Source organism: Dendropsophus ebraccatus, chromosome 13 (genome assembly GCF_027789765.1).
Source record: "Dendropsophus ebraccatus isolate aDenEbr1 chromosome 13, aDenEbr1.pat, whole genome shotgun sequence".
Taxonomy (NCBI): Eukaryota; Metazoa; Chordata; class Amphibia; order Anura; family Hylidae; genus Dendropsophus; species Dendropsophus ebraccatus.
This window is the reverse complement of record NC_091466.1, coordinates 41,644,746-41,668,033: the sequence shown is the minus strand read 5'-3', so window position 1 is coordinate 41,668,033 and position 23,288 is coordinate 41,644,746. Positions and strand designations below refer to the sequence as shown.

The window sequence follows — 23,288 nt, the reverse complement described above, 5'->3', positions numbered from 1 at the left end:
TGTACTAGGTACAGAGCTGCAGATAGGTAATAGGGGGATAAAAAACATGATGCCTTTCTCTTTGCTGATAGCCACTTGCAGAGTTATCCCTGTCCTGACTGATTTGACATACAGGACGGAGTCCGTAAAACTATACATCATCTGCTCTGTTCCTCCTGTGTGCATATTAAGCTGAGCGCTGAGGGTTTGACCGCCGGGACCCCCACCTTTCACATGAGTGGGGAGGCAATCATCCCTACAATAAATAGACTGCTCACCATGCCTGTGCGGCCACCGTGGACTGCGTTTCAATAATTCTTTATGGCTATGGCTATGGGTTCAGTGTCCCCACAGAGAATAAATGGAGGGCAAGCACAGTAAGCATTCTATTCACTGCTGGAACAGTTCATCCCCGTTCCCAGGATCAGTGGGGTCCTAATAGGCACATTGATGTCCCTTTGGGGTTGTACAAATGGGACAGCTGTAGGAGACCTACGACATCCCAAGATATTTGTATACAAGCGCAAAAAGAATAGTAAATTTAGTAACAGAGATCCACAAATTATTAGCATTCAATTTGTAATGATAAAGAGGCATGGACATGGAATACATACCTTCCAGTTGTTTCTGAACTCTTCGTAAAACTTTCAGAATAGAACTGATTTCCTTAAAGAACAAGAGATATAAATTAAGCAATATTAAAGCTTTTTACATTGTAACCAGGTTTAAACCTGGTGCTACATGCCACACAATGAGTCACGCTCATCTCCGTTAACTTTATCTATTTATTAACTCTATTAATTATCTGTTGCCAAATGAATTATATAGTGCCAACTTATTCCATATCTGTATGTTTTTGGACTGCAAGAGGAAAATGTCGTCCTTGGAGGAATTTGAACCTGGAAGCTGCAAGAGAACAGTGCTAGCATATCCTAGCAATAGACCATTACTTCATTTAATTCATCAAACCAAAATCAGATGGATCAGCCATTGATTCATTTAGTCTTGTAAAAGTCTTCCCATGTCCTTGGATTCCCCAGAGATCTCTTGAAAGAGATCAGAGTCTCATTACAGACTTTTTAAGGAAATTGAAATACCTGGAAAATGAAAAACTTTTACAAGACTAAGGATGGGTTCACACTATGTTTTTCCAATCAGTTTTTTGCAAAAAACAGATGCATGTATGTGCATCCATTTTGATCCATTTTTTCATTAACTTCCATGATAAAGGAAAAGCGGATCAAAACAGATCTGTTTTTTTAACGTACACAAAAATGTAGTCAACCTCATTTTTGTGTCTGTTAAAAACAACTGGTATGTTTTGTTCAGTTTTTTTTTTTCCTATAATGAAAGTCAATGGAAAAACTGATCAAAACAGATGCACACAAATGCATCCATTTTTTTTATAAATTTTTTGCTAAAAACGGATGAAAAAAACAAAAACAAATCTAATCCATAGATTCACTCAAGTATAGCCATTTTCTTAAAATAGTGGAAAAACCCCTTAACGAAATGGGTATTTACCTTGTTAGACGTTTTTAGTATTGGCACTTCATTTTCAGAGTTAATTTTTGCCTCTATTTCTTCCCAACTTTTGTCTTTATTCAAAAACAGAACTCTGGAAAAAAAATGCAATATACAGTGGTACCTTGGTTTAAGAGTAACTTGGTTTAAGAGCGTTTTTAATTTAAGAGCTCACAGTTTTTTCAAAATTGTGACTTGGTTTAAGAGCATTGTTTTGGTTTAAGAGCACCCTGTGCTGGGTGGAAGGGGGCGAGTGGAGGAGGGGCACCGTCTACATAGTGGGGTCTACAGTACTGTACTCTGACCCAGGTAGTCTTCCTCACCTTCCAAATCATAGCAGATCCACTTCAGGCTGGGGCTTACATCAGGGGACAAGATGGTGGGGGTAATCTCTTCATAGCTGTAACCCCTCTCTCCCGGGACAGAGAGTGCTGCTATACTGTGCTTACATCTGCCCTGCTCATTCCTTTATGCTCCCTGCAGTCTTTCAGTTCTGATTGGTCCATGCTAAACACACACCCCTTCCCCATTGCTATCATGTGACCACACAGACCTCTGACAGCAGCCCTGTTTCTCTATTCAAGCCTGTTGTACTACCCTACTGCGTTATGGGATTTTGCAGCTCCATCCTCTATCTACAAACTGCTGCTGTGTTATTAGGTTTATGCACTTACTATACATTATACTCCACATGCTGATTGCTAAACTGTACAGTAACTTATAATATCACATATTCAGCTGCTTATAAATGTTTGTTTCATTTGTTTTACCTGTTATTCAAAATATAAAATCATTATTTTGGGGCGTGGAACCAATTGTCTGCATTTCAATGATTTCTTATAGGAAAATTTGCTTTGGTTTAAGAGTGGATTTGGATTAAAAGCACATTCCCGGAACGAATTATGCTCGTAATCCAAGGCACCACTGTATATAAATTAAATATATGTTTGAGAAAAAAATAGATAGTACGGCTGTGGTTAAGAAGGAAAATTCACTTACTTCATTTTTTCAGTGAGTATTTCAGTATTGCCACATATTGAATGTGACAGTTGTGATACGGGGTTCAACATGAGATTGTCAAATATCACCTGGAACATAATAACAGAATAGGTATAGTCAGGGGCGGATTAACTTTACCATAGGCCCCGGGCTGTTCACCAAGCCTGGGCCCCCCCACCCCACTGCTCCAAGGTTGTCTGGAAAACATGGATACAGCCAATGACTATATCCATGTTTTCTACATAGCCTTAGGGCTTTATCCAACTTCAGCAGCCACTATTCAAATGCCAAATGATCAGGTTCGGATAGACTCGAGCATGCTCGAGAGTCGCTCATCTCTAGTGATGACTAGTGATGAGCGAGTACTAAAATGCTTGGGTGCTCGTTACTCGAGTGCTCATTTCAAGTACCAAACCCCATTGACGTCAATGGGAAACTCAAGCATTTTTGCAGGGGACCCAAGTTCAGTAGAAGGAAGGTCCTGTGAAAACCTGTCAACCTCAGAAAATGATGGAAACACAACGGAAATGGACAGGAAACAGCAGGGGCAGCATGTATGGATGCCTCTGAGGCTGCCCAATGGCACCATTATGCCTAATTCTGTGCAACAGCCTGGTTAAAACAGAGGTAGGCATATGAACCACCCAAAAACTCAGCCTGACACAGCATGGCATTGAGAACACAGGGAACCATTAAAACAAAGGTAGCATACTGTATGATGAACCACCCAAAAACTTAGCGTGACACAGCATGGCAGTGAGGACACAGAGAACCATTAAAAACAGAGGTAGAATATGAACCACCCAAAATTTAGCCTGACACAGCATGGCTGTAAGGACACAGGGAACCATTAAAAGAGAGGTAGCATATGATGAACCACCCAAAAACTTAGCCTGACACAGCATGGTGGTGAGATCACAAGAAACCATCAAAACAGAGGTAGCATATGAACCACCCTAAAATTTAGCCTGACACAGCATTGCGGTGAGAACACAGGGAACCATTTAAACAGAGGAAGCATATGAACCACCCCAAAATTTAGCCTGACACAGTATGGCGGTGAGGACAGAGTGACCAAGGTAGAAGCGGTAGCCAGTGAGCCTCCCAAAAATTAGGCCAGACACAGCATGGCAGTGAGTGAGTGAGTGAGGGAGCAAGTGAGCCTCCCAAAAATAAGGCCAGACACAGCATGGCAGTGAGCACACAGAGAACCATTAAATGTGAGTGAGGAAGCAAGTGAGCCTCCCAAACATTAGGCCAGACACAGCATGGCAGTGAGCACACACAGATCCATTAAAAGTGAGTGAGGAAGCAAGCGAGCCTCCCAAAAATTAGGCCAGACACAGCATGGCAGTGAGCACACAGAGAACCACTAAAAGTGAGTGGTGAGCCTCCCAAAAAATTGGAGTGAGGTCAGGGGCTGGGATTTATAGTGGACACAAACCTAGGTGCTGACAGATAACTGGCTAGGCCAGCTGTCAGTCACTATCAAGGGTACACCCGATGCCAATTGACCAGGGGGTGGTGAGGCCCTGGCCGCGGCTACACAAAAAGAAAAGACAGCACAGCTGGCTGGTTGCTGGGGATCGGCGGGCCCCCAGCAACCAATCCCACTCCTCCGCAGACGTAGTGATGTCAGAGCATGGCAGTGAGGACACAGAGAACCAATAAAAGTGAGTGAGGAAGAAAGTGATCCTCCCAAAAATTAGGCCAGAAACAGCGTGGCGGAAGAAGACTTGGCTGTTGTCTGAGGATTGAAGGAGGAGGAGGAGGAGAAAGAGGAGAAGGGGGAGGAAGAGGTGGAGGAGAGGAGATACCAAGAATCTTCATGTTGAGCTGCTTTCCCCAGGTGGACAGTTGAATTCAGGTGAAATCCAGGCTTTGTTCATTTTTATAAACGTCAGCCTGTCAGCGATGTCAGTTGACAGGCGGGTGCGCTTATCAGTGATGATGGCACCAGCTGCACTGAAGATCCGCTCTGACAACACGCTAGCAGCAGGGCAGCCCAGCCCAGCACCTCCAAGGCGTAAAGCGCCAGTTCGGGCCACATATCCAGTTTTGCAACCCAGTAGTTGTATGTAACAGAGTAATCAGGAAGGACGTTGGTATGGTCAGTAAGGTACTCCCTCACCATCTTTCTAAAGGCCTCCCCCCTACTCTGTCTAGACTGTTGACATAGTCTTGCTGGGGTGCCATGAAACTGTCAAAGGCCTTGAAGAGTGTTCCCCCCTTGACAAGCTGCCTGATCCACCCCTCCTCTCCCCCGTTCATTGGACCACAGAACTATGTCCTCTGGCACTAGTGGTGTCAGATGGGAAGTACATTTTCAGCTTCTGCACCAGGACCTGTTGATATTGATTCACTCTCATACTGCGTTCCTCGGTAGAAATGAGAGTGGAAAAGTTCTGTTTGTACCGAGGGTCCAGGAGGATGAACACCCAGTAATCTGTGTTGTCAAAAAAAATTTTAACCTGAGGGTCACGGGAAAGACAGCCTAACATAAAGTCTGCCATGTGCGCCAGGGTCCCAACACGCAAGAACTCAGGCCATACACGCTCAACAACTAAGGACTGAGCATGGATACCCTCTTTAGTCGCGGCAGCAGTCTGCTCCTCTACCTCCTCTTCTTCATCCTCCTCATCCTCTACTAAGTGGTGACAAACTGATGTCAGGGTGGTCTGGCTATCTAGTGGCGGATGTTCTTCACCCGTCTCCTGAGACGAAGGCAAAGTCTTAGACTTCAGGCGGAGCAGGGAGGTTTGAAGCAGACACAGCACTAGTGATGACACTTATTGCTCACTGTTACTGGAATAATTAAGGCATTGGGGTCTCTTGAAGTTAAACATGGATTTCTTTTTGTAGTGACTAAAGCATAAAAGCACATAAAAGTATATACTTTTGTTCACAGATTGCAGTATAAAAAGCCTTTTACATGTACAAGCATTATCTGAACATAGATAGAACATACATAAGAATTAACTACACTGCATTTTATATGTTTTTCCTGCATGGGAGCAGTTCATTTTTTGCAATATGGTTTATCTGTTTATTCAAGCATTGATTTGGACCCCCTCCCCCAATTATCTGCACGCAGTGGTCTTTTCCAAAACATAAAGGCAACTCGGCCAAATGGACCCTTTGGAATGGATCACTGCACATGGATAATAGGGTTTTTCAGAGTCTGTTCAAAAACTGTAAAAATTGATACGTGGGAATATTTCTTTATCCTTTTGTGCTATAAGGAACACAAATGTAGTAGGTAGCACTCCTACCTCTTCTCGGTTTCTAGCCCTTCTCTTCATTGGATCATCATCACGGTTGTCATTCATGTTTTGATCAAAGTCTTTCAATCCAGCTGAACCTGGTGGAACTTTTTGATAATTTAGGCTAGCCTCTGGGATATGCTGAACCAGCTAGAAAGAGAAGAAAACTTGAAGAATTGTACAATAATATGTAATGAGTTCATTTTGGAGACACAAAATATAGTGTGATAGGGTATTGTCCACTACTTTAAATAAGTAGAGGCTGACTTTAGGGATATGGCCTTCCATACACAAACAGAAGTTGCCCTGTCCTGCTGATTCTGACAGGAGTGGCTGATTACTGTATATAATGTGTATGGATGCGTTGACAACAGATGCACTCGGCCAAGCCGTATGGTCATGTATATGGGGAAATCTTGTTGAATAGTTGTTGGCTGAACAAGTGCTTGTCTGGCAACTCTTAATGATGTGTGTCTATCCATCTATCTTTATTATATATACACAGTGGTACCCCGGTTCTCAAACTGCTCTGAACTCTAAACAGTTCAGTTCTCAAACAGAATTTTCAAGGAAAGTTCTCAAACTCTTGCTTGGTTCTCAAACACTTTTTCCGCACCCAGTCTTGAAGTACAGTAATACCCCAGTGTTCAAACACATCTGAATTCGAACTATCTAGTATTCTAACAAAGTAACATTGGGAATTCGAACTTGGCTCAGTATTGAAACTATTTGCGAGTGTGGATCATGGGTTTTTCCCTGGTGAGTTTAGCACTGGCGAGGCTTCACATACAGTACTGTACTATATAAGACTGCTGGAGTGCATATACAGTACAGTAGTAGTACAGTCAGTACACCACCATCTCCCATCCCTTACAGTGCTGGGATGAGGGGGTCTCTATACAGTAAAGGATAAGTGAGGAGTTTGTGACTACTGTACTATAATTGCTGGTTCTGTTAAACTTTTCTTGTGTATAATGTACTGTACAGTATAGTGCTGCTCTGTAATGTCCTGTACAGTATAGTGCTGCTCTGTAATGTACTGTACAGTATATAGTGCTTTTCTGTAATGTCCTGTACAGTATATAGTGCTGCTCTGTAATGTCCTGTACAGTATATAGTGCTGCTCTGTAATGTACTGTACAGTATAGTGCTGCTCTGTAATGTCCTGTACAGTATATATAGTGCTGCTCTGTAATGTACTGTACAGTATATAGTGCTGCTCTGTAATGTACTGTACAGTATATAGGGCTGCTCTGTAATGTAATGTACAGTATAAAGTGATGTACTGTACTGTAGAGATTAAACTGGGCACTTTGCAATGTATTAAATGATACTGTAGTTACCGTAATTATCAGTGGGTGCTGAAATCAATTAAACACATTTACAATATTTCATATGGGAAGACATTGTCCTCAAGAACCAATTAAATTCGAGAACAGAGGTACCACCACTGTATGTGTGTAGATAGATAGATAGATAGATAGATAGATAACCAAAACCACTGGGGGAGCTTTAACAACAGTCATATCAGTTTCTACCCATGGACTTACTTGGATAGAAAGGGTGTGCAAGTGAAAGCAATGCCAGACACAGCCCATAGAAAAGAGTGGTTGTTAACACTATTAGCGGAAGAGGTTACATTTCTCAAGATATAAAGTGTCACTTTGCAGTATAATTTTAGTAGTTAATATATTACAGTAAATGCACTTTATAAAAAGAAATTCCAAACTGAACCATGCATCTAGTTTTTATTTCCCGCTCATAAATGACCCTTTTAGGATGGAATCTGTCAGCAGTTTTGTGCCCAGAACTGCAGACAGTCCTATATAGAGAGCAGGGAGAGGCATTAAAACATTTTGGTCATGCAGGTTACATGTTCAAGAAAAACATCCCAGGCACAGACATTGTAAGTGCCTAAAAGACATGTCGTACAAGGGCACAGGGCTCTGTGTATTGAGCACTTTCCCAGGTCCTCATTTCAGCTCCCAGTGTAAGGACTAGCAGTCTTCTTATTGGATGCTAAGGCTATCACTTAAAGGGGTTATCCAGCGCTACAAAAACATGGCCACTTTTCCCCCTCTTGTCTCTAGATTGGGTGGGGTTTCAAACTCAGTTCCAGTAAAAAAGTAAATGGAGCTTAATTGCAAACAACACCTGAACTGGAGACAAGAGAGGGTGGAAAAGTGGCCATTTTTTTGTAGCGCTGGATAACCCCTTTAAGACTTTTAAGACCCCTTTTAAGAGTGAGAAAAGGTCATAGAAAAGTACTCAGTGCAGAGAGCTCTGGGGTTTGCATTCTGGGCAGTTGTGATAATGGTGCCTGAACACCAAATCATTTTTCTCATGCAACCTACATAAATAATTCTTAAGTACCTTATGTTTTCACTCCTCTCACTATATACACATGACACACACTTTTTGTTGAATAAAATAAAGACAGTGTACAAGAACTTCCAACCATATCAGGAGATATGACTCTTATTTTAATCTGTCACTCCAACGCTGAGATATACATTTTATACAAAACCACACGTCATTCCTCTGGGCAGCTCAGAAACATTCAGCCCCTTCTTTCTTAATACATGCCCTTATGCCTCTATATAAACACCCACTCTATAAACATTGCTGGACTCTTGCAGCCCAGGGGAACGATCTCCCAATTTACATGAAAACCTATAAATCTGAAGTGACAGAATGAAAATGATAGAATGAGAGTGGTAACTCCTGATTTAGAGTAAGAAGCCCTATTGTACACTACATTTATTTTAGTCAGCAAAGAGCTGCTGACAGGTCAATCCGCCTAAAGCAATTTAATAAAATGGAAAAATAATAATTCTAAATAAAAAACAAATAAAAGAAAACAAAAATCAGTCATGCACCTGTGATGAATATGGCCTTTGTGAGGTTCTTTTAAGAATCTGTGTTAAGAAAGAAAGAAAGAAAAAAAAAGAGAAAATCATGGATGCAAAAATAAAGAGTCAATGAAAATGGCAAATTGATCATTCAATGTAAAGTAAGATTTTTATTAAATCACACTTTTAAATACTTTGAAAGTCTTGTTTTTCAATCATATTAAAGAGGATGTACCACCAGGTACCTGAACCCACTGATCGAACGGCACCTGCACGGGGAAGCCGCTGCTGCGGTCCGTTTTTCGGACCGAGGCCCGGTTCCCGTGCACGGTGCCGCTCTAAGAACCGGAACCGGACGGTGCTCAAGCACTGGAGGCCGGCCCTGCCACCCCCAGTGGGAGGGAATTCCCTCCCCTGTATGACGCCGTGGGTTCAGGTTAAAGAGGATGTACCTGGTGGTACATCCTCTTTAAAGATGACATGCTGTAATATGGTGTCCAAAGCCTATCCCCAGTCACACTATAGGTCCATATAGGGTCAGTAGAGAAGACTTTGCTTTGTATACGACCCTTTATCTAGCATAAAAAATAAAGAGCCATGTACAGTACAAGCAAAGTCAGCCCGAGGCTGGTTGCTCAAGTATTATGTTCAGCATTTTTAACAAAAAGTAGGAATGGAACAGACACAGAGAAAAACTGTAATGAAAAGTTTTGAACCAACTCCAATTTGGCTTAAAATTCTGACCCAAACGATGGAAACAGAAGGACCAAATACTGACCAAAACACTATGGGGGAGATTTATCAAACTGGTGTAAAGTAGAATTGTCTTAGTTGCCCCTAGCAACCAATCAGATTCCCCCTTTCATTCCTCACAGATTCTTTGAAAAATGAAAGGTAGAATCTGATTGGTTGCTAAGAGCAACTAAGACAATTCTACTTTAAACCAGTTTGATAATTCTCCCTCTATGTGTAAAACAAGCCCAAGAGGTATCGAAAAGATTGTCCGCCAACAGATGATATGTTGAGAGGTGAAGACGTCAGCCATTACCACAGGGAAGAATCTTAAAGGCGTATTCAGAATTAAATTATCTTATCCTATGGATAGGGTGAAAGTCTGAGATCACAGGGGTCCGACTCCTCCGCCCTTCCCTCAATCTCCAGAATGGGGCACCGACTCCTTTTCATTTAAATTGAGCAGTGGGTCAGCATACAATCATATAGAGCTGACAAAGATTGCTGAGTACAACGCTAACTTTGTCAGCTCCCAAAGAGAGCACTGACCCATTACTCTATTCTGGAGAAACGGAAGGAGAAGGGCTGGAGTAATGGTCAGACTCCTGTGATCTTACACCTATCCACTTTCCTGCAGATAGAGGGAAAGTTAGTTTAAGTCAGAATATCCCTTTCAAATAGGGAGATTATAAGGCCTTTAATAATGATAGAAAACACTAGTATTATCTTACAATACTCATCATGCTTACATGCAGTTTCACAGCATACATGCAAGTTAATGGAAGTTATGAAGTATATGGAAATACATTATTATATGCAATGCTTTAGTTATTTTTACAGGCCCTTTAAATAAAATCTATGATTTGCAGCTCATTTTGCAACTGGAAGCCTGACATGTCACTTGGTGTTTGTGGTTTCAGCAGACAAAACACAGCATTTAAATAGCCATGACATGCAGGGTGTTGTCAGCACACAGGACTGGCAAGCTATAATTCTAGTATACATGAACACACCATTGTGCCCGTGACTCATTCTCCAGCAAAGTTGCAGTTTACTATGGGAAAGAATTAGATATTTTTTCCCAAGATTCTGTTCCTCAACATAAAACATGTGACGGTATGAGAACTTATCATGGCTGACCTCTCTTTTTCTCGACTTCAATAACAAGCACGACTTGGCAAGATGCATCAATTAGATTTTCCGAGCCTGAGCCCCCATTCTAATTATACAGGAATTTCAGCTATGTCTACTAGTTAGTAATGAGCCACCGTTTCTTTGATGGGTTCCGAAACCTCATTGGTGTATATAATGCAGAGAGAGGGCCCCTGTGCAAAAAACTGTATCGGCAACTTGTATTCTTACTGTTCACTGCATGATGGTGAGCAAGCCCACTAACAACTAGTAGCATATATATGCAATATAACAAACCATAGGAGTGCAAATATTTTTTTAGGGTATATTCATACAGGCTTATAGCCACCATAGCAGGCCTATTCCCTTTGGTCTAAACATAGTACATCGGCGACTATGTTTGATATAAATTCAGGTGGGGTAATTGCCTAGTATGCTATGACTAAGGGTTAATTTGAAGCCTAAAGATGTAATCTTCTACCTGCCCTGTTCTGTGTATGGATTTTAGAGGGGATGTAATAAAAGTTTTCATGAGCTGTATGATTTATGGGACTACTTTCTGTTCCAGCGACTGTATTTGGTCCTCTTGCTGAAAAAAAAAAATACTTTTTTGTTGGCAAAGAACACGGGGGACATTTGTGAAGACTGGTGTACGCCAGTCTTGGATAAACCCACACCCCCATTCACCCTCCTGATTTACTAAGAGGTGCAAGCACAAGAATATATTTACTGCCCCTGCCCGCCCATCAGGTGAGCAGGGGTTACCGCAGGTGTACACCAGGGAGATGGCCACAATATGGGACTTCTCTGTGGCATACACACAGGGCGTAAAGTTAATAAGTCTCCTCCATAGAGACCAAATGTTGAGTGAGCTCAGCCTTAAAGGGACTATTTATTTATTTTCATTAAAAAAATCCCTCTTAATCATAGTTGTGATCGTTATTGGATCCCAGGAGCAAGTGTTCAGCTCTTCTGTGCATTTGTCAACCCCATGCCCTGCATACAACGGAGAAAAGTTGCAAATTCTAGCGGGCGGGTCGGATGTGCAAACAGGCGGAAATCATGGTGAAATAAAAAAGTTATCTACTGCAAGGCTGTCTCAGATTTGCTGGATTTACGGAAAGGTGTGCACCTTCCAGTAAATCTGGTCTGGGGCATGGGGACAGGGATTTTTATAAGACCTGGTGTACAGATTCCCCATAATGTTCAAATCAGGAAACCACTATAAAGCCTCCTCATAAACATAGTTCTGAATGATGATTCTGGCAACATAACCACAGAATTATCCAAGATTAGAAAAACACAGCTACTTTCCACCACCCCTGTCCTCAGGTTGTGTGTGGAATTACAATTTAGCTCCATTTACTTCAAAGGAACTGAGCTGCAGTAGCAGATTATAACAGGTCCGTTTCGGGCGGCAGCCAGGGGCCCTGAGCTCCGGGGGGGGGGGCATTGCCACCCAAACAGACTTACACTTTTAGTGGTGTAATGTCTCCTGGCTACAGTTGTGCCATTATTTGCAAATAATTGCTGCTTTTTTACCTTGATTTTGCACAAATTAGGGCATCATGACATTATCTATTCTGTACTAAGAACACCATGCTAGTGCTGCCATAGTTACAGTGGGGTGGGGGGCCCAGGATTGGCCTATGGTAAAGTTAATCCACTCCTGCTGAGCTGGAAAACCACACCCAAACTGAGAACAAGAGTGCGGCTGTTTCTGGAAGAAAGTGGCCATGTAGTTTCTAAGAATGGATAACGCCCTTTAAAGGCATCCGTCACAGCAGGAAACGTATTAAAGCACAGGTGTTCGTTAATAATAATAATAATAATAATAATAATAATAATAATAATAATATATAAAATTAATACTACTAATAAACCAAAATGTACTAAAAGAACATAATACTAATAAAAAATAAGTTATTATGTGAAGAAATAAAATTGAAATCAACACAAAACAAAGTAATCCCCGATTCTACCCCCCGATGTAAGGGAGTATAATTCTATATTTTATAGCTGAAAACAGAGGACAGTCATGCACACATACAGTATGTATATTATTAAATGGTATGCCTCCTAAAACCTGAAAATCATATATGCAAACCTCAAGCACATTCCACAGATTCCATACCATTACCTTCATAGATGCAATGAATTAACACTGTGAGGGACAGAGCAGTCACAGGTATTGAGTAAGAAAATTCTCACCTCTTCTCTTGCAGATATGATTGAGGCTGGTGTGTTTGGTACAGAACTTATAGAAGTGCTGTGTCCTGTTCCTGAAGAGCTCTGAGAGTCCCCATCTCCGGCCACATCGTGTATCTCCTTAGCTAAGCTGGCCACATCATTTACCAGGGTTTGACTCAACCTTTGGGCAATATGAAAAAAAGATCAGAAAGGTTTTCAGTCACTCATAGTATACCATGAAAAATAGGAAGAGGTAAAGATAAAACGAGAATGTTTAACTTGGGGGTTTACCTGTGTCTCTATACGTATGTGCCAAGCATCATGGCACCATTGCCATGCACCAACTGGCTGTCCAGTATCGCCTCTCTATATTACAGTACTACATGTTCTGCATACCATACAGGACGCTAAAGAAGCTGCTGTATGCAACATGCAAAGTGATTCATAGCTTCCAGCGGCTTTTTCATACTTTTATAGGTAAGGACTTGTTTTATCTGTATTAGTTATCTGCTGATTCTAGTAAACTTCATTTTTCTTATTTTGAAGTGACACTTTGGGGGCTATGGATCCAGTTCCTTTTTTTTTATAGCATTATGGTCTCAAGTTACAACAATTTTACTTCTTTCCATTCTGGAACAGATAAATATTGTAACTTGAAGGACCCCTGCATGCTGCACCTGCTACTGGAGTGGTGAAAACAACATAGTTGGGTCTGTTTAGATTTCTTGAAAATGTGAGCGAAGTAAATTAAATATCTTGGCCCTATAGCAGCATCCTGTGGGTTCCATGATGTACTGGTAGCAAATCTACCAACAGACAGCAATGAAATGTGTCATTTTGCCAGGCATCAAATATATGCTTTGATGAAGAAAACCTACTGGTTAGCAATGAGCTAAGCATATATCACTGCAGCAGCATTGTTCTTTCTTCTAGCTTATGTTTTGTCAAGTAACCTTTTTGAAAATGGGGCAACAGACCAGATTCACAAAAATGTAATATGGGTAAATTTTTTGCACCTGTATTATGGGCACAAATCCTGGACCAAATACAGATCCAAAGATTAAAACTATAGTGATCTACAATGCTCATACTTTAGGTCATTGGACCTGTGGGTGAGTTAAAGGGGTTATCCAGCGCTACAAAAACATGGACACTTTTCCCCCTACTGTTGTCTCCAGTTCAGGTGCAGTTAAGCTCCATTTACTTCAATGGAACAGAGTTTCAAAACCCCACCCAAACTGGAGACAACAGTAGGGGGAAAGTGGCCATGTTTTTGTAGCGCTGGATAACCCCTTTAAGACTTGCTGCCATAACACGGATGGCTTACCACAATCTGGCCTTCAGATTTATATGAATCCAAAAGATTTGTTGAATTAGAGCAATTATAAAGTCAATGAAAGGCAATAGGAGTCTGTCCTTCTTAACCCCTTAAGGTCAAAGCCAATTTTCGTTTTTGCGCTTTTGCTTTTTCCATTTTATGTTTAAAAGTCCATAGCGCTTGCATTTTTTCACCTAGAGACTTATATGAGCGCTTATTTTTTGTGAAACCAATTGTACTTTGCAATGACAGGCATTATTTTTCCATAAAATATGTTGCAAAACCGGAAAATAATAATTTGCACTGTCAAATTGAAAAAAAAAAAGAATTTGTTTTGCATTTACGCCGCTCGCCCTATGGTAAAACTGACTTGCTATGCATGTTCCTCAAGTTGTTACGATTACAATGATATGTAACATCTATAACTTTTATATTTGAGATGGCTTTTAAAAAATTCAAACCATTGTTAACAAATATATGTTCCTTAAAATCGCTCTATTCCCATGCTTATAGCGCTTTTATCCTTTGGTCTATGGGGCTGTGTGAGATCTAATTTTTTTCGCCATGATGTGTTCTTTCTATCGGTACCTTAATTGTGCATATACAACTTTTTGATCACTTTTTATTACATTTTTTTGGATTTGATGAGACCAAAAATGTGCAATTTTGCACTTTGGAATTTTTTTGCACTGACGCCGTTTACCGTGCGAGGTCAGGAATGTGATTAATAGTTAATTAATAGTTAATTAATAGATACTAAATATGTTTATTTGTTTATTTATTAATTTATATTTATAAAATGGGAAAAGGGGGTGATTTGGACTTTTATTAGGGGAGGGGATTTTTTATTCATAAAAAAAAACTTTTTTACTTTTTTTTTTTACATAAACTAGAAGTCCCCCTGGGGGACTTTTATATACACAGCACTGATCTCTCATAGAGATCAATGCTGTGTATATACACAGCAAAGATCGATTACATCGGTCATAGATTGCTTTGGCCTGCTGCAGGCCACAGCAATCTACTGCCGAGCCGGGATCAGCGTCATTGCGACGCTGAGGCCCGGCACGGGCAGAAGACCGGATCCGACCCACTAGACACCAGGGATGTGAAGTGTAAAGCACTTCAATGCAGCTGTCAAGTTTGACAGCTGCATTGAAGTGCTTAATTAGCCAGCAACGGGACTCGCGCCGGCTAATAGAGGCACTGCCCACCTGCAGATTGCAGCCGGGAGCGGTGCCGTTCAGAGCGGGGCCCCGGCTGGACCCCGCTCTGAACACCCCCCGCGTACCAGGTACGTCATGGGTCGCTAAGGGGTTAAAGAGAATGTGTCATTAGAAAATGGTTTATTGTTTAAATAATGTTTTTATGTTAAACATATTTTTAAAGAATTTTTGGTGACTTTCCCCCCCTAATTTTCCATTTTTCTATCAATATTATAAAATTTTGCAGTTTTTATTCTCACCACTGGGGCTAGAACTAAGCTGAGACTTTCCATTGTGTCTTCCTATTGGCAGCCCCCATAACAATGTACAAAGAGTGAATTTAAAAACTTACAGTCAGGAAATACTAACACATTAGAATAAAAGAACAAGTTTTAGTATCTGACTCTAACCAGTAAAAGAAAATGTAGGTGATACATTCCCTATAAAAGTAGTATACTTTCAATAACTGTTGGCCGACAGTTATCTCTCCCGTCCTCCCCATACACAAGAACGCTCTGCATGTTTAAATGTTCCTGTACTGTTTATGGGGATTGGTAAGCCGCAGCCAGACGGCTCTGGCAGCGGCTTATCTGTTCAAGAAAAAAAGGGGTCGTACAATGCTTTTCCATCATGTCCAACCCCTATTTCAACCAACATCATCTGTTCGTTGGATGCCTTGTTAATGCCTTTTTTGTTTTATAAAAAATCCAATGAAAAGTAGCCCTGTATGCTATGCTATTTAGTACTGTAATATGTGAGACACAATGCAAGAAATCTGAGGGATCATGTTATAATCATTGCGCTCTGTCAGGTGGCACCAGCTCATTCAGCACCACTATTATTCTCTATGACAAAGCAGAACAATGGAGATCTTGATGGAGGGGAGAAGAAGGCTTTATCCCAGCCTGAATGATAGCGAATATTTCCAAAGTGGATGGTTAACCTTGTCTCTGAGTAACATTGTGTTATACTATGAGTAATCACCTGGCAATTTCAGCTATTTCTTCTGACTGGGCTATGAAGTTATCGTAGACATCATGGTCATCGTCGTCATCATCCTGAAGAGTGCTTTGCCTCTGGCGGACAGGCGCGTTGTGTGTCCGGGGAGTCTGGGTGGCTGTTGAAGCATGGGATCGTTTGTGTTTAGGAGTACTGTGATTAGAGCCATATTCCTCCTCAGATGTAGAAATATAATCTGAACCCTGCTGCCTCCGTCTTGAAGCTTATAAAATGAATTGGTTTCAGAGAGAGAGAGAGAAAGTCAAAAAGATCAATACTTTCTAACACCAGTGAGACAGACAGACCGGAATACTGAGGATCTATGGAGGCCAATATACAAGTTGATTGATGGTGGGAGACGTTATGAGAGCCATGAATGGTCATGTTTTACAGTGCAAGTCTCCGTGGGCCCAGTGTGGTGGATCCCAGAATGCTTTTCACTGTCTAATAAAGTTCTCCTACTCAGCAAGATTTAAGCAGACTAGGAAAGCTTTTTGTCCCTTTGCTGAATTTCATAATTATTCCATGGGCCCATATATTAATGACAAATGCATTCATCTATAAGAAAACTACATATTATACTAAAGGGTATGAACACTGTTAAATGATTTTATTGTTTCATTTCACCTAAAAGAAAAAGTGAAGTCATCTTAAAATTTTGAAAATGTGTAAAATATTTCCTTCCAATTTATGTCCATAGCTCCTATACATCGCCATGGTAACAGACTACAAACTTGTGTAGTCTGATCCTGATGGTATACTTTTTCTGTCACCTACTTTTTTCTAAGTTAATGATGCACTACCCTATAGTGTGGCACACTACAGAATGCACATCCAGGGGTAGAGTCTCCTGTTTCTCTCAGAACTCCCTACTTCTGTACTATTACCCTAAGCAGTGACGCATACAGTGCTGTATGCATCACCATCTCACTAACCCCATGTTCGCCAGGCTGGGTCCCAAAAAACTTATACCCTTAGTGAGCTGCAATCCATACTGTACGATATTCATAGACACTAACTACAGTACATTCTCTTGACCTCATAGCCATCAGTACATTCTCTTGACCTCATAGCCATCAGCTAGGGCACTATTGTGGTGCTGCCATGATCACATACACTGTATCTAACCAAGATGTTGGTAACAGATGTGATAAAGTATGGATGCAGGGCCAGATTACTCAGGGTTTGTTTGCAGTTTAGTACCATGGATATAAATAGATACAAAACAGTAGGAATTATATTAAGGTCCTTTTCAAAGTTGCTCAATTTTTCATGTATATTGAAACAATCAAACAATCTTTGCTAAAGTACGGCTCAACATATGTTGTTAGAGCTTGGTATGCATAATTAAAATTGTATAACAACTTGTATTTTGGTTCTATAGATAATCAGTAGACAATTAAACATAGGAAACCATAGACAAGATAGTCTGTTTGCAACTTAGAGCTAGGTTTACAATAGGAGAACGTAAAAAGTTGGTTGTAAATACTGTAAAACCAATAAAATATCTAATATCAAGCATTGTTAAACCCAGCCCTTAGAAGAAACCATAATTATATATGCAATGGTGATAATCTGCAGACCATATATATCTTTCTATTGTGTTCATGTCGTTGTATGCAGGGATGCAGCGGTACCACTCACATACTATACATAGCATGACACAGAAATGTTGTAGATAAATACATAATGGAACATAAGTATTTGGGGATCTTTGCTGTAGCTGAATTTTTTATTTTTAGAAAACCATAGAACCACATATAGGTCTGCAGAAGAAAATAGAGAAACTATGTAACAGAGTGTAGATACTGCAATAATTTAACTACAGTATGTACCCTAAATATTATTGGAATTTTCCCTACAAAGTTGTTTGATCAATATTCCAGCCACAAACATTTATCACCTATCCACTGGATAGGACCTTTCCCTGTGGCCCAACTACTGAAACTGAACTCAGTGGTCTCTGAACTCCCATAGAGTTTAAGGGTACAAACACACACACCGTATACGCAGCAGATACGCAGCAGATTTGATGATGTGTTCAGTTGTTCAGATCTAATCTGCTGCGTATCTGCTGCATATCAGGGATGTGCGATCTAGCGATTGTGAGCCCTAACTTTGAGACACTTAAAGCTCATGTAATAGGCTCTATACATGTGCTCAGAGAGATTTAGCCCTAATAGGCCCCTATATTATTAGTGAGGGTCTAAGCAGACATATCCCCAAAAGTTTACAGTGTGTAACCTAAACAATAGGTAGGCAGATAAATGATTGTGGCTATATTACCTCTTTAAATGGAAATATTTGCAGCATCTCACACAAAAATACATAGCTCCCCTAGGAAATCTGTACATATCGATCACTGTCTTAAAGAAGAACTACCAAAAGATTTAAAGCCCCTTAAAAGGTGAAGGAAAAATATAATTATTGCATTTTTCCTTTCTTGCTTTTGCCATTGCAGGCCATCTACAGGAAGTGCTTATGTGCCAATGTCCCTACACATCTTAGACCTGTACTATGTTAGTACCAGCTAAATCTTAACTCATTTAGACTGGTAAGACACTAAGGTCTTACACATTAGATAAAAGTGGTCCAAACCTACTGATTTCACCTGAATAGTAAAGTTGAACAAACTTCAAGAATGCTCGAGTTCGCCTGAACCTGAGCGTGCTGCATTTGAGTAGCGGAGGCAGCTGAAGTTGGATGCAGCCCTAAGGCTGGCTGGAAAACATTGATACAACATGTGGGATCCCTTGCCTTGCCGCTAGTGAATGAAGAAATAAAGCATACTTGGCTTCTGCCCCATTCACTCACTATAGGACCCCTGAAGCCAACTACTGTACTTGTTTTTTTTTTTTTTTCAAATGTCCGACATGGCAAATGAATACAGCGCGAATGAGCATGGGTGCTGCTATCCCATTCACTCAAGGGGAAAAAGGACTCCAATTTTCATGAGCAGTAGTAGTCCATCCAATCGGACCCACACTTATTGGATATCGTCTGTAATTTAAATAGATATGGAGTTTTAATTTTAAGATAACGCCAAGGTACAGACACAGCAAATGTCATGGGGACATTGGCAGAGAGGATCTTCCTCCAGGGGTTCTGAGACTTCACCCTTGAGTAAGTCCTTCACTAGTAAAAATTTGCTACATCTCTTGGTAGTTCTCCTTTAAAATGTAGGTGTTAAGGTTCTGTTAGAAGAGGTATTAAAATCAGTGCTCAGGTTACAAACATTGGAATAAAACGGTTAGTGGGCTGCCCAGAGGGAAGGAAAAACCAATTCATTTGAATACATGAATTTTTTTTTCTCTGTTTCATAAAACTTCTTGTTTTCGTCCATTTTTCATCCAAACAGAGCCAATAAATTCAACAACTCTAAACGAGACTCCTTAAAAATATTCTCAAAAGGAAGATAAATAGGTTTATAGAACATATAAGAATTATGATAAAATATGACCTATGAGATTAACTCTGGAACCTTTTTTTCTTAGAATTTTGCACTGTTCATTTTCTCTTCTGGAAAAGTCTGAATAAATTAGCAAAAGTCATCATTCCTTTTGACACTAATAGCTCCGATTTGACAGTGTTAGCTTGTATTGGGTAACACCCATTTGTCTACATATATATATATATATATATATATATATATATATATATAGCAGTTCAACAATGCAAGTTTCTAAGAAATAGATTATTCAAAGTTGTTATTATGGGGAATACAGATATTTACTAAAACAGACACATCAGAGGACTAGACAGATCATCTTTACTTAAAGGAATTGTCCGACAACTTTTATGGCTTTTATGTAGGGAGGTTTTTAGATTGGGATTCTCCTCTATGACCCAAAATCGAGACCACTGCAAAAAGTTGCCCCCATTTTGGTGGACTTAAAGAGACTCTGTACCCACAATCTGCCCCCCCCCCCACACACACACAAAAAAACAAAACAAAACACTTGTACCTTCAGATAGTTGCTTTTAATCCAAGATCTGTCCTGGGGTCCGTTCGGCAGGGGATGCAGTTATTGTCATAAAAATCCGGCAGCACAGTGTCTAACAGCCGGGGCTTACATTTGTATATGCATTAGGCTGGCACACCCTCTCTGTCCTTCCTCCCCACCCTCCTCATCATTAGGAATGCTCCAGGCAGATTGCTTCCTATTCCCCACCTTTGTGTATGATGAACATTGGCTGGATCGTTAATAAACATGTGCAAAGCTCAAACAGCAATAAATGTTCCTGGATCATTCCTAATGATGAGGAGGGTGGGGAGGAAGGACAAAGAGGTGGTGCCAGCTTAATGCATATACAAATGTAAGCCCCGGCCGTTAGACAGAGCGCTGCAGGATTAAATGTTGTTTTTAGGACAATAACTGCATCCCCTGCCGAATGGACCCCGGGACAGATCTTGGATTAAAAGCAGCTATCCGAAGGTACAAGTGGTTTGGGGGGACAGATTGAGGGTACAGAGCCATGTAATACATTTTCTATGCAGTGGATGCAACAGGGCTCCTGAAATAAATTACTTAGAAAGGGATGCAGGGTTATAATGGTCTGGTAGCTTTTTCCCTTTCATGATCATTGGGGGTCTTGGCAGTCAGACCTCTACCAATCATAAAGTGATGGCTTGTACTAGCAATCTATCATAGAAAAAAGAGCCCTTTTAGAGCCTTTTAGTGAAGGTTATCACTGATCGCATAGTGGTGAGATGTTAAATAATCTTTATATGTCAGCTGTACATTTCCTTGTGTAATAGAGGATGCGTGGCTAAGAAATGATAGACAAAAGGGCCCTAAATAATCCAATGATTGCTAATGCTGCCCTGCCAGCATGATTACAATGAGTGCCGATCTAGTTGCATCAGGAAGGAGTCTGCAGATCTAATAACACACTAAGACAGGGATGCAGAGGTAAACTCCTCCATTTTCTTTTAAATAAATTTAGCCCATAGAAGCTATTATTGTGAAATCATAAAAAAGCAATAAAACAAGCAATGAAAACCATAAAAACTTACAGGAAGATGAAGAGTACTTTACACTACCAGATCGTGCCCTAGATAGTGGCTGTTTGGGTGTAGGTGCCATTGTTTTTTTGATAGGCTGTTTAATTTCTGCCATGACTGGTTTTCGACTTATATATTGATCAACACTACGTCCTGAAAATGTAGTACGAGGAGTCGAAGTTTCAGAATCACTTGGAACATTGAATGAGCCAGTCCTTTTTCGCGGCATAGCTAAAATGTCAAGTCGGGAGAGCTTTTTCGATTCACTGCTACTTTTGGCTGAGGAAGAAGCTTCCGAACTAATATTCAACCTGTCAGCATCTGCGCTTTCATTATCAGACGCTTCTCCAAGACGAGCACGACGTAACTTAGATGCCCTTGTAGGTCTGGGTGTTGATAAGCTATTTGATCGGGTAAGAGCTTGCTGGACTTTTTGTGAATTTGAAGATGTTCTACTTGTATCCTCTTTGGTTGACTGAGCAAAGGGTCTCCTCCTTGAGAGATTTCTTGATGAAGAATTTTCATAATCTGAGGATACAGTGTCAGGAACAGATATGTAAGGAAGACTAGATCCTCGTTCTTCATCTGTAAAATCCAAGGAACCACGTGTTCCACTGCTGCGCTTCATTTCAAACTTTTTGGTTACATCTTTCCTGCTACTTCCATCACCAGTACCTGTTCTCCGTTTTTCAGAAAGTCTCTCTCGGGCACTGGGCTGGCTGTATTGGTCTTGTATTGAAGATGTTGAAGATGACTTTTCCTTATGAAGACCCATAACCCTGCTTTTTTGAGGATGACTTGGTACATTCTTATCACTAACCAAACTGACTGTGCTAGCTGTATCCACATCAGAATCTCCAGACAAGGAATCATCTGGTGGGCATGGAGTATTTTCAATATCATCTAGATTGTTCTGAGAAAAAAGTTTTGCTTCTAGAGCAGCCAAGGCATTTTCAGTTTCTTTAAGAATCTGCTGTGTCTCTCGACTGTAGTCTGTGTTGGACTTTGTGACAGTCATATCTTTAAGCAAGGGGTGGGTTGAGATATGAGGAAGTTTGTTGGGAGAGATGTTGCAGCTCGATTTTTCTTTGGTAAAACTTTCTTGTCGAACAAATGATTCTCTTGCTGGTCCATTTTCTTTTTTCAACAACAGGTTATCTATTTTTGCAATACTTGAGGTTTCCTGTGTGGTTTGTTGGTTTACTTTTGCTTTTACCTGGATTTCATGACTTTTGTATGGTTTGTGAATCTCTACATTGGGTAATATAGAATTTGCATGGGATAAACTTTCCATCTCACTGTCATTTCCAACATAAAAGCTAGTAGACTTTGGTTCAGTAGAAAGCTTATTCAATCTTTGGACACTTTGTTCCTGACTACTGGTGTCCTCTCTCCGCCACCTAGTTCTAGGAGCAGCTTGAGGTGGGTTAGACTTTCTGCTAGATAGGCCACCATCATCAGACTTGCTTGTATCGCTAAGACTGTCTGGATCTAAATCTTCTTGTATAAAGAGTAGATTGTTTGGATCTGAGGGCATGGTTTTGACTTCATTTTCAATCAATGTTTTTTGAGGAATTTCTGGGTACGACTCGGCACAAACCAAAATAGCTGGTGTTGGACTTTCAGATTTGTCATTTGGTGGTAGTTGAGGAAGAAGACGTCTTGTCCTTGAAGGGAAAGCAGGATCTCCTTCACCGGTGTTTTCAACTTGGTCAAAGTCTAGAAACATAAATTAATATGTTGGTAAATTTAAGTAAATTAAAACAAAAAAAAGTTGTACAGTGTATAATTAATCTTCTGTAGTAGAAATCCCAGTTTCTATACTGGAATATCTGGTAAGAAACTGATCAATCATAATGTCTAAGTTTTCTGGACAACTTGATGGACTGACTGTGTTCACTGGTAAATTCCACTAAAATGAAGTTAATGAAAAATATCTTTACACCATGGAGAGGACGTCTAGGGGCTAATAGTCAGTAGTAAGAGCACAAAAAAAGTCACTCCATACAAAACCTTTCAGGTATGATTTAAGTTCTGCAAAACCTTTGTAATTACTTATAATTATTCAAAGAAGTCCAGTGAAAGCAGAAA

At 40.4% G+C, this 23,288-nt stretch overlaps 1 protein-coding gene across 7 annotated transcripts in view; it reads right to left on the bottom strand.

Moving 5' to 3' along the window:
• Nucleotides 1-23,288, bottom strand: part of CEP170B (centrosomal protein 170B) — a 102,798-nt gene that overhangs the window by 4,095 nt on the left and 75,415 nt on the right. For 5 of the 7 annotated variants that reach the window (XM_069951329.1, XM_069951326.1, XM_069951330.1 and 2 more), the window contains 8 exons: nt 21,210-22,916; nt 16,178-16,415; nt 12,692-12,851; nt 8,645-8,683; nt 5,775-5,915; nt 2,503-2,591; nt 1,504-1,597; nt 594-645 (listed from right to left, as the gene is read on the bottom strand). In XM_069951329.1, coding sequence (XP_069807430.1) covers nt 594-645; nt 1,504-1,597; nt 2,503-2,591; nt 5,775-5,915; nt 8,645-8,683; nt 12,692-12,851; nt 16,178-16,415; nt 21,210-22,916 — 2,520 coding nt within the window. Of the gene's footprint in view, nt 1-593; nt 646-1,503; nt 1,598-2,502; nt 2,592-5,774; nt 5,916-8,644; nt 8,684-12,691; nt 12,852-16,177; nt 16,416-21,209; nt 22,917-23,288 lie in introns of those variants that run through there. The other 2 variants (XM_069951331.1, XM_069951332.1) reach the window with 2 other exon arrangements.